This window comes from Haliotis cracherodii, unplaced genomic scaffold, assembly GCF_022045235.1.
Source record: "Haliotis cracherodii isolate W230 unplaced genomic scaffold, xgHalCrac1.p SCAF_28, whole genome shotgun sequence".
NCBI lineage: Eukaryota > Metazoa > Mollusca > Gastropoda > Lepetellida > Haliotidae > Haliotis > Haliotis cracherodii.
The window spans coordinates 3,702,800-3,715,096 of NW_027266284.1; the positions used below are offsets into that span (position 1 = coordinate 3,702,800).

At 44.3% G+C, this 12,297-nt stretch overlaps 2 protein-coding genes across 2 annotated transcripts; one reads left to right on the forward strand and one right to left on the reverse strand.

The window, feature by feature from the left end:
- Positions 1 to 5,489: 5,489 nt before the first annotated feature.
- On the reverse strand, positions 5,490 to 7,016 carry LOC139473325 (uncharacterized). Its single transcript, XM_071255852.1, has 2 exons — positions 6,972 to 7,016; positions 5,490 to 6,350 (listed from the first exon to the last, which is right to left on the reverse strand). Exons 1-2 carry the CDS (start codon positions 7,014 to 7,016, stop codon positions 5,490 to 5,492), a joined length of 906 nt encoding a protein of 301 aa, XP_071111953.1.
- Positions 7,017 to 8,084: 1,068 nt separating this feature from the next.
- LOC139473346 (tubulin alpha-1A chain-like) lies at positions 8,085 to 11,750 on the forward strand. The gene is made up of 3 exons (XM_071255874.1): positions 8,085 to 8,209; positions 10,147 to 10,369; positions 10,558 to 11,750. Exons 1-3 carry the CDS (start codon positions 8,207 to 8,209, stop codon positions 11,685 to 11,687), a joined length of 1,356 nt encoding a protein of 451 aa, XP_071111975.1. The 5' UTR covers positions 8,085 to 8,206; the 3' UTR covers positions 11,688 to 11,750.
- The last annotated feature ends 547 nt before the right edge of the window (positions 11,751 to 12,297 follow it).

Below are 12,297 nucleotides of genomic sequence, written 5' to 3' on the forward strand. Positions count from 1 at the left end.
TCTATACAAGACGCCAGACCTCCTAAAAATGCTGAACCATCCAAAAAGACCTCGGGGGACCTCTAATAGTTGCCGGACCTCCAAATGACGCCGGACCTTAAATGCCCGCCAAAACACCAAAAGACGCCAGACATTCATGAAATACCTGACCTTCAACAGACACCAAACTTCCAATAAACGCTGGACGTCCACAGACGCCGGACCCCCAAATGAACTATGAACATTCAGTAGACACCAGACCTTCAAATAAATGTCATAGCCCCAGTGCGTCGACGCCGAACAAGCGTTAGACCTCCAATAGCCACCCGACCCCCATTTAGCCTCGTCCCCAAATAGACGCCGGACCACAATAGACGCCGAAACTCCGATTGAAGCCGATTTGTCAAAAATGAAAGTAAATGTCATCTAACGTTTACTGAGAAAACATTATGTGAACTTTAGGCAAGAATTAGGCATTCCATGGTGTTTCCATTCATGCTGAGTTTTTATGCATATGAATCGGAATTTCTCCTTGAATTGGCAAAAACAAAGGAATATGGCCAAGAAGTATACGCTCAGCTTCAGGTATATGGGATCTGATAACGTCCCATAATGGCCCAATAGCCAATTCACAGTGAAGCCACCTCATCTGTTTTATATCTAGATCTGTGTATAAAGATTCAGAGTAGCAAAACCTATCCACAGGTGTGTATGGCAAGAAGCTTGACTTCAACTTCCAACAGTCAAATTTCCATTATGTCGAGCAATATTTCAACGGCTTCCGCCTTTGGTGTCTACATTTAAAGTTATTAGGTACAATCGAGCTTGCTCTTTCTTCGAAGATTTCCAGGAAGAGCGTCATGCGTGTTTTGCTCAAAAGTTGTTTCGTCAGGGTTACAGCATTCGCAGTCTTAGTAAAAACTTTCATTTCTACATGGTAGACATTTGGAGGACATGTCCATATTTTTCGCATAAGTAGCAAAAATGTCCGATGCAATTCCCTATACCATATTTTCCTGTGTTTATGCAGGTGAACAATTGACTTGCCTTTGCATGTGTTTGTGATTGGTGCCACCGGTGGGGCAGGCTACTCTCACCTTTTTGCGAACACCCTGGTATCGTCACTATTTGATAGTAATTCATAAACACATACTTGTAACTTAAGTGTGACTTTATTGTGATTTCTTACGATTTCGGAAAGGAGCTGTCGCTTTTATTTCAATACACCGGGTCTTAATAAACGCCGAGTCATATAAATATAAGAGCAAATATGGTTCATCTCCACAACAGCTATGTTACACGGTACTGGTATACTCGTCCCAGGTCAGACAGATGACCACTAAGGCGATGTGTAAGGTCTGATAAACCATGCATCGTTATGTATTATGCAATGAGGGAATATCTGACATGGAAGCTTTTCCTTGTCAATACGAGCCTCAGTAATGCCATATACACATACGGTTGTTCCTGGATGATACTGACTGCGCGTGGGATGTTGCCATTGACTACCGGGCTGTCAACAACACGACGCGTCAAAAGGTCAGCCGTGTTCTGAAGAATATGGTGGACGACAGAACCGGTACTTGATGCCAATCACAATGTGTGACTCGGTACTTTGAATGCTAATTTAACCTCTCCATACAGATCATGACGCGTCAATAATACCTATCACACTTGATATCAACTGTCAGTTAAACGTTCACGTGAATTCTTAGGGTTTCTCAATACTAACTGGTCTTGTCTATGTTTTGTTTCCCCTTACATACCAAACACACTTTGTGTTACTTACTTCATACCAATTAAGTTCAAATCAGCATCAGCATTCATGATGTGTTTAGTTTAGTCATATGGTGGGTTTGTTCATGCCTTTTGTTATGGCTGTCATTATTGATCGTGGACTTTTATAATGCCATGCCAAACACAAAACGTCATTTTCTCTCAGATACCTGCACGGGTTACACATATTTCATACACTTTCTTTAAGTTGGATGTCTTCCTTGTCTGAAGAACTAAGCTGTATTGAAGGCTTGGACACAGTTCCTTGTCTGAAGAACTAAGCTGTATTGAAGGCTTGGACACAGTTCCTCTTCTACAGAACACAGCTGTATTGAAGGCTTGGACACAGTTCCTCTTCTACAGAACAAGCTGTATTGAAGACTCGAACGCAGAGGGCATCATCTACAGAACAAGTTGCATTGAAGACTTGGACACAGAGGGCATCATCTACAGAACAAGTTGCATTGAAGACTTGGACACAGAGGGCATCATCTACAGAACAAGTTGCATTGAAGACTTGGACACAGAGGGCATCATCTACAGAACAAGTTGCATTGAAGACTTGGACACAGAGGGCATCATCTACAGAACAAGTTGCATTGAAGACTTGGACACAGAGGGCATCATCTACAGAACAAGTTGCATTGAAGACTTGGACACAGAGGTCATCATCTACAGAACAAGCTGTATTGAAGACTCGAACGCAGAGGTCAGCATCTACAGAACACAGCTGTATTGAAGACTTGGACACAGAGGTCATCATCTACAGAACAAGCTGTATTGAAGACTTGGACACAGAGGGCGTCATCTACAGAACACAGCTTTCTCTCTCTCTCCCTCCTCTCTCTCTCTCTCTCTCTCTCGTTGTTAAAAGGAGAGAAAAAACATTTACAATGCAGTAACGTGAGGAAGTAGTGCGTATTATCGTGTTTGCACCGAGGAGACAGCGCCCTAATGGGTGAACCCTCCAGTTGAAATCCCCGCCGCAGGTATAGGATCATGTCGGTCAAGGACAAAGGTGTTAATTGAAATGGAATCCTTTTTATTTTATCTCGTCCTACATTTGTAATTACAAATCCTTACATATAGAAGACGCTTGTATTGTAGTATCGGCGTCCCCACAACCACGTACACTGTCAGGGGGATTAAGTAAATCAGATGCAATTATAAGCTGAACAGAATTTATGTCCCTTCCCTAGGCTGCGCCTTAGGAGGTGAATGCCTGCATATTAACATACAGATAGGCTTGTTTCTGTTTGAACATTTTCGAAACATTTATACAGCTATTAGTATATTGTGACTTTGAAGGTGTAAAATATATACGGAAATGAATTTGAAAGAAAAAAACTGTTAACATATCTGGTGTCACAAAATGGCAAGTTGGGTTGCTGGAAGAAGCTAATCAAGATGCCTAGTCATGAAAAATATATGTTTTATATAAGTTAAACCGAAACAGAATGTTTTGAGAGCAGTGTCTTTAAACAACCCAATTCGTATTTTGGTATTTTCTAAACGTATAGTATAAGAATCTAACCTGATGGATCCTACCACTGTCGGGAGAGTCAATACTGGCGGTAATTAGTTAGTGCTGGGTCAACCAGGGGATAGCTGCCCATGTAACGTGTTGATAAATCATTGCATTATTGACGGAGACTATCCATGTAGCGTACCTGTCAAGTAACGGATTTTGTGTCCATAGAAACGCTGACATGGTTGTATTACTCAAGGCCATTTACTGAACATGCACGTGTCTTAGTTAATTACTTGTATCTGTCTAGGTTATTTCTTGACGACGCCATTAGCAACAAGATGCGTGATAGTGACTCAGTACGTTTACGCATATTTAACAGTTCCAGTGCGTTTCTTGGTAGTAATTAAAACACAGCACTGTGAACAAAAAAATCAATTTCCTTGATAGGTAGTTCGTGATAGTTACAAACTTTTTAAAAAGAAGCAAATTAACAATCGCACAAATCTATTTTTAGGACCACGTGTTGTTCCTTGGACAACGCCAGAGTTGGTATTCAGCTGGGAGTGTGGTCAGGAAAACAGCTGCTCTGTAACAATCTTTACAATACTGAGGGATGTGACAGTCCCACATCGAATGGAAGATTAACATGCGCGTATGCAAGTATCTACCACAACGTGAGCACCTGGTGTCTCACCACATCATGACAACCACCCAAACACGCTGTGTCCAGTAATGGTCAGGCTGTAACTTGTCATGGCGGCGTGTCACAAGGTCTTGACTGCAACAACAGTAAATCTTCTACATCCCCATAGGGGAGTTCAAATAAATACATAAATATTCAATGTCATGGTCTCAAGCTTTCGACCTCCCAGCCTTCGTGAGACTCGCTCTGTTGGTCTCCCACTACATTATTCAAGATCCTTTTTCAGTGCAGTCTGTTTTCTCAATATTCCCGTCTTAATGTTGAGGAGAACGCATCTACTGTGTATACCTATGTTAAAACAGTTTTGATGTCATATCGCTAGGATTGAATGACCAGATGAAAATCCTGACGCTATCGCCATTGATAAATCTGAACGAGAATAACCAGTGGTTGACAGCATGAGCAACGATACAGGTCGTCGATGTATGATGTAGCCTCGGTTCAAACTATCATGGTGACCTGTTTCGTTTAATGTCGCCTAAGGGGGTCCTGTCCTTTCATGGCAGAGCGGTGACCTCTGTTATCTTTTGCTATATGGATAGGGTCTTGTGTTATACAGTAGCCCCTGTTGTCCTGTGTTATACAGTAGCCCCTGTTGTCCTGTGTTATACAGTAGCCCCTGTTGTCCTGTGTTATACAGTAGCCCCTGTTGTCCTGTGTTATAGGTAGCCCCTGTTGTCCTGTGTTATACGGTAGCCCCTGTTGTCCTGTGTTATACGTTGCCCCTGTTGCCCTGTGTTATACAGTAGCCCCTGTTGTCCTGTGTTATACGGTTGCCCCTGTTGCCCTGTGTTATACGGTAGCCCCTGTTGTCCTGTGTTATACGGTTGCCCCTGTTGTCCTGTGTTATACGGTTGCCCCTGTGTTATACGGTTGCCCCTGTTGTCCTGTGTTATACGGTTGCCCCTGTGTTATACGGTAGCCCCTGTTGCCCTGTGTTATACGGTTGCCCCTGTTGCCCTGTGTTATACGGTTGCCCCTGTGTTATACGGTTGCCCCTGTGTTATACAGTAGCCCCTGTTGTCCTGTGTTATACGGTTGCCCCTGTGTTATACGGTTGCCCCTGTGTTATACAGTAGCCCCTGTTGTCCTGTGTTATACGGTTGCCCCTGTGTTATACGGTTGCCCCTGTGTTATACAGTAGCCCCTGTTGCCCTGTGTTATACGGTAGCCCCTGTTGTCCTGTGTTATACGGTTGCCCCTGTTGTCCTGTGTTATACGGTTGCCCCTGTGTTATACGGTTGCCCCTGTGTTATACAGTAGCCCCTGTTGTCCTGTGTTATACGGTTGCCCCTGTTGTCCTGTGTTATACGGTTGCCCCTGTGTTATACAGTAGCCCCTGTTGCCCTGTGTTATACGGTAGCCCCTGTTGTCCTGTGTCATACGGTAGCCCCTATTGTCCTGTGTTATACAGTAGCCCCTGTTGTCCTGTGTTATACGGTTGCCCCTGTTGCCCTGTGTTATACGGTAGCCCCTGTCGTCCTGTGTTATACGGTTGCCCCTGTTGTCCTGTGTTATACGGTTGCCCCTGTGTTATACGGTTGCCCCTGTTGTCCTGTGTTATACAGTTGCCCCTGTGTTATACGGTTGCCCCTGTTGCCCTGTGTTATACGGTTGCCCCTGTTGTCCTGTGTTATACGGTTGCCCCTGTGTTATACGGTAGCCCTGTTGCCCTGTGTTATACGGTTGCCCCTGTGTTATACGGTAGCCCCTGTTGTCCTGTGTTATACGGTAGCCCCTGTTGCCCTGTGTTATACGGTAGCCCCTGTTGCCCTGTGTTATACGGTAGCCCCTGTTGTCCTGTGTTATACGGTTGCCCCTGTTGTCCTGTGTTATACGGTAGCCCCTGTTGTCCTGTGTTATACAGTAGCCCCTGTTGCCCTGTGTTATACGGTTGCCCCTGTTGCCCTGTGTTATACGGTAGCCCCTGTTGTCCTGTGTTATACGGTTGCCCCTGTTGCCCTGTGTTATACGGTAGCCCCTGTTGCCCTGTGTTATACGGTAGCCCCTGTTGTCCTGTGTTATACGGTTGCCCCTGTTGTCCTGTGTTATACGGTTGCCCCTGTTGTCCTGTGTTATACGGTTGCCCCTGTTGTCCTGTGTTATACGGTTGCCCCTGTTGCCCTGTGTTATACGGTAGCCCCTGTTGCCCTGTGTTATACGGTAGCCCCTGTTGTCCTGTGTTATACGGTTGCCCCTGTTGTCCTGTGTTATACGGTAGCCCCTGTTGTCCTGTGTTATACGGTAGCCCCTGTTGTCCTGTGTTATACGGTTGCCCCTGTTGCCCTGTGTTATACGGTTGCCCCTGTTGCCCTGTGTTATACGGTAGCCCCTGTTGCCCTGTGTTATACGGTAGCCCCTGTTGCCCTGTGTTATACGGTTGCCCCTGTTGCCCTGTGTTATACGGTTGCCCCTGTTGCCCTGTGTTATACGGTTGCCCCTGTGTTATACGGTTGCCCCTGTGTTATACGGTTGCCCCTGTTGTCCTGTGTTATACGGTTGCCCCTGTTGCCCTGTGTTATACGGTAGCCCCTGTTGTCCTGTGTTATACGGTTGCCCCTGTGTTATACGGTAGCCCCTGTTGTCCTGTGTTATACGGTAGCCCCTGTTGCCCTGTGTTATACGGTAGCCCCTGTTGTCCTGTGTTATACAGTACCCTGCTTCGTGTGAAACGGTACCCTCTTGTACCTTATCTTGTTTTATAACCTTCAGATTCCGTTATACCACTCGCGTAGGCTTGCTTCTTTTATTACTGACCCAAGATAGCACGCATGCAAGCTCAAGCACAGGCGTCTAAGGTGAGCAGGCAATGACTATTTGAGCTTCCGTCATTAATAATAAACCAAAGAGGGTTATCAGATGAGATCAGGTGAAGAGATTTAATCTATACTGTGATTAATTGACTTCAACGCCACAGCTCAGAAAATGTCATGAATGACACAATATGAAGATGTGCGCAGTTCTTACGATCGCGGCTAAACAACACAGCTTCCTGCTAACTTGAAACTAGTTCATGTCCTTTGCACAAACACATTGGTATACAGCACCTGGCTTGGCGGTCCTGTTAGCATAAGCTGCCTCTGTCATACAAGTGCAGTCCCTGTCTGAAACTGCTTTGATATATTTAAGACATGTTGCCAAATAAATAATTTTGGTAGCTTAATCAGTTATCATATTCTCACACAACGTGCCTGAAGAGTCCAGTGTATTGCGAACCCTCGTTAATGTGGAACGTACCGTTCAAAGTGAAAGCGTCCACTGTACAGCGAACCCTGTAATTCTGGTACTTTTTATCGAAACAAATGAATTGTCACTGAAAATTCTTGAAAAATATGATTATGCTTCAGACTGTTGATATAAAAGAATTTGCTGCCACAAAATACATTGTAGCAAGGTGCTCATATTTGTAAATCAAAACATTTTACGTTTGTCAGAATACGCTAATTTAAAAGCGTAGATTAACGTTTCTTTTGTGAATTAGAAATTGCCAAACGTCCTTCAAATATCAGTTCCAAACCGGGACAAATATATATATAAGTGATTGTCAACACAGAGCCTGATTCCGTTCACGCGTCATCTTCCGACAACAAAACTAACACAGACACCTCCGTCTGTTAATAACTCCATGGACAATACAACGTTCGTCAGTTGTATGAGAATATGAGACTCCTCTGAATATTTCAATACTGCACCAACGCCATGTACATGCTGGTATGTTGTGATAAAAGTATATTAGATAATCAGCACCCCGTGTCATCTCATGTTTGACAAAAAATACAATCAAAATCCATTCAGGCAACTCCGTAATGGAATATACACTCAGGTACATTAATTCGTTTGTATGGTTATAGAGTCGTGGAGGGATATTGGACCAAACAGAGTAGGAAAACTCACATCAACAAATATTGTTCTGGAATATCTCAATTGCGACAAAACATCACGGAGAAAGCCCCATTAAATACGTTATATACACCTTGGCAGACGATTACCTGCGACCAATCAATGAAAAACGCAGGTTTACTAGGTCCCGAACGTAGCGAGATTGCGTGCAACAGGTAGAAAACATGATCCAATATCCCGAGCAACGCGTGTCACGTGATCACCGGTATTGCCGGTTGTCCTTCGATACGTAGTGTAAACAAAGCCGTGGATAAAAGCGCGCCCCTCCTAGCCCCGGATCACAAGCGCCTCTCCGTCCAGCCACTTCAAGGTCTCTGTGAGAGTAAAGCTCTTAGTTAACTGTCCTCTACCTTCCTCGCTAACTCGCAACAACAAAAATGGTAAGTAGACAATTATATTTTGGAGGTTTTTTTACATTAAAAAATACATCTTTAATTTATCCCATTTGAAAGTTAATTCGCTAATAGGTTAATTACGACAGGATCTAGAAGCCCTTATCGATAGATATATCGGAATGCCGTTTTGGAAGTAAATTAATTTAATCAATCTTTCTAATGCAATGGTCCTTCTTGGGTCATAACCTTTAGGTATGACAATAACGTATGACAATGTCTTTAACGTTGATGACACAATGTCAGTGATCTTCCTCAGTGTGATTTCCGGTTAAATTTAAAAATGCCTTCACCAACCAAGGAAAATGTACATCAAAAGTTATATAAATGTATTTCAAGTCTCACGTTGTCACAAACCACCATCTGCCACGTTGCTCTGACAAGTGCAATTCAAGTAGCCCGTGACGCTATTTCCCGCCCAGTTGTCTTTGTGTGAGCCAGTTTGAACAAACACCGTTAGCTTACCTGTTCCCTCTTTCAACATCGGAGTCAGATTGTTGGCTTCAGGAACGCTGGGTGGATATTGTCGTTGGTCATACATGTTTTATACATAACACTCACCATACACCCGCTATAACAATATTGGTTCACAATTAATCGTGGCCGTTGGGGGTATCACATTACTGTCGCTATTGCAGTACCTGTACACGATATTTCCATAGTTGGTCCAGATTGACGTCATATTCCAGTGTTAGCATTACAAAGTCCTTAGAAAGACGTTTGATAATCTGAATTAAAAAAGCTTCAAATCAGTTTGAGTCGGTTTCCTTGAATCCATTCACACAGGTTTTAAACCTGAAATAGGTCAGCCACACAATGCAAGTTGGCCCGCAGCCTCCCGTCAGGTGCATTGTGCAGGGGTGTTCTCAAATGTTGTGAAAACATTAAAAGGGTTAATTGAAACATGTCAGGACGTGAGACATCAGTGTTATTGATATGTCAACAAGCAACTCTTTACTCAAAGACCCATCGGGAAAAAACAGTTGAATATTAAAAAAAGGTAGTATATACAGAAATGTATTACAATTATCATGACATGGTCCCCGCAGGTCGGCCAAAACAAGATTTCGTTTCCATGCCTAAAGCCCCACATGACTGCGGCTTCAGGGGTCGCCTGAGGGACGAGGAAATGAAAACCACTTCTTTCACAACAAAGGGAATTTTAGCCGGTCGCACAATATCTAATGAGATCCAAGGTTGATCTAAGTACAGCCTCGCCGACCAAGGGCTAATTATATACGCCGGCATAATGGAAAGTTATACTAATTTCATTCCGAACTGGGAGGCCTTAGGTCGTTTGATCGTGAATAATTGAATAGAAGCTTAATTACAGAGCACCTTGACACGAACGACCTGCCCAGCTGATTTTGTTCTGGGCGATGTGTTACGTACTGAGAGTGATTAAGTCAGATGCTTTTCTATTTAAGGGAGTGCCTTTTTGATATTCTTAGAGTGCTAGGATTTCCCCAAAAGTCTTGAAATGAATAATTATGCTGCAGTCTGTTGAACAATAAGAATATGCCGTTTAAAATAGTCAGGCTCAAATTTTTTAAATCAAAGAATATCAGGTTTTGTAGCCGAAGCTGATTAAATATCTAATCTCGATACAAATTACCAGCTTCCTCCAACCCCCCCCCCCCCCCAAAAAAAAAAAAAATAATAATAATAATAATAAATAAATAAAATATAATAAGATAAAATAAAAATAAATGAATTATTTTATATTTTTTAAATGATCAGCCCCAAATATTAACTATTCAGTAATTTCAGTAACTGGGTGCTTCAGATCATTGTACGTTGAAATGGATATTATTTCAAGATTTTGTAATTATTCGTGTTTTTAATTGGACAGATTATTTAGATTAATCTGAATCATGGTCGGTAGTCGGTATGTTTTAATTTTAATTATTAATTCTTGTTTACAGAGGGAATGCATTTCAGTCCACGTCGGCCAGGCCGGAGTCCAGATGGGCAATGCATGCTGGGAGTTGTATTGTCTGGAGCACGGCATCCAGCCTGATGGTCAGATGCCCTCAGACAAGACCATCGGGGGTGGGGACGACTCTTTCAACACCTTCTTCAGCGAGACTGGAGCAGGGAAACACGTCCCCAGGGCCGTCTTCGTCGACCTCGAACCCACTGTTGTCGGTATGGAATTTTTCAAAATACAAAAAAAACAAACACAAGTGATGCGTAATTTTAAGGGTTGATCAGCAAAACGTTCATTGTATATTTATCAGTTAGTGTGTTTCGGTATTCATTTTCCTTTTGTGCAAAGGTCATCCGATATCGGACTCATATCTCATCTCATGGCTCCCCCAACTTATCTTCTGCAGATGAGGTCCGTACCGGCACCTACCGCCAGCTATTTCACCCCGAGCAGCTGATCACCGGCAAGGAGGACGCCGCCAACAACTACGCCCGTGGCCACTACACCATCGGCAAAGAGATCGTGGACCTCGTCCTTGACCGAATCAGGAAGCTAGCTGACCAGTGCACTGGACTCCAGGGCTTCCTCATCTTCCACAGCTTCGGTGGCGGCACTGGCTCCGGCTTCACCTCTCTGTTGATGGAGCGTCTTAGCGTCGATTACGGCAAGAAATCCAAACTTGAGTTTGCCGTTTATCCCGCCCCTCAGGTCTCTACTGCCGTTGTGGAGCCCTACAACTCCATCCTGACCACTCACACCACCCTGGAACACTCCGACTGCGCCTTCATGGTCGACAACGAGGCTATCTACGACATCTGCCGCCGCAACCTTGACATTGAACGTCCAACGTACACCAACCTGAACCGACTCATTGGTCAGATCGTCAGCTCCATCACTGCCTCGCTCCGATTTGACGGTGCCCTGAACGTGGATCTGACGGAGTTCCAGACCAACTTGGTGCCCTACCCACGTATCCACTTCCCTCTGGCTACCTATGCGCCAGTTATCTCCGCCGAGAAAGCCTACCATGAGCAGCTCTCTGTGTCCGAGATCACTAACGCCACATTCGAGCCCGCCAACCAGATGGTTAAGTGTGACCCCCGTCACGGAAAGTACATGGCCTGCTGTATGCTGTACCGAGGTGATGTCGTCCCGAAGGACGTCAACGCTGCAATTGCAACCATCAAGACCAAGAGAACCATCCAGTTCGTCGACTGGTGTCCCACTGGTTTCAAGGTCGGCATCAACTACCAACCACCAACTGTTGTCCCCGGTGGTGACCTGGCCAAGGTCCAGAGAGCTGTCTGCATGTTGAGCAACACCACAGCTATCGCCGAGGCCTGGGCTCGTCTTGACCACAAGTTCGACCTGATGTACGCCAAGCGTGCCTTCGTCCACTGGTACGTGGGTGAGGGTATGGAGGAGGGAGAGTTCTCCGAGGCCCGTGAGGACTTGGCTGCTCTGGAGAAGGACTATGAAGAGGTTGGAGTCGACTCAGTTGAGGGCGAGGGCGAGGAGGAAGGAGAGGAATATTAAACAGGCTGTCACACAGCCTCCTTAAACAATGCAACGATGAGCTGAATAAACAAATAAACAATTTTTTTGCATTCTTGTGTGTAACACATATATTTACACATCAACATATACAAAATTGCAATAACTTCGCAGTCGGCTTCCAGTGTTCAACTTAAGTATACAAACCACCCATATGATTAATCAAAGGTTAATTATCAAGGTCTTTTAATGGGATTACCTGAGATTGACGTAAACTCTAACCTTTAGTTATAAATTAATTGCCAGATAATATATTTGTGTCGACCGACATCAGACAGGCCATATCCAACACAATGAACTTAATCGGTTCTCTATACGTCATTAAATTCTAGAACAAAGATCGTATAGAAGTGTGACAGTTGGCTCTTAACACTGCCAGATCAATGTGCTTCGCGAAAATGATAAACCGTCATACTTCCTTTCGATCTATATCTATATTACAACGAGGGGGCACGAGTGGCCCAGTCGTCTAAGGCGCCGCGATTCGCTGTGCAGAGTTGCATCCCTTGGGCATATGATCGTGGGTTCGAATCCCGATTTGCCCCGGTTATGTTTCTAGGTTTGTCAGCACCATACCTGTGCTCGTGGGTTT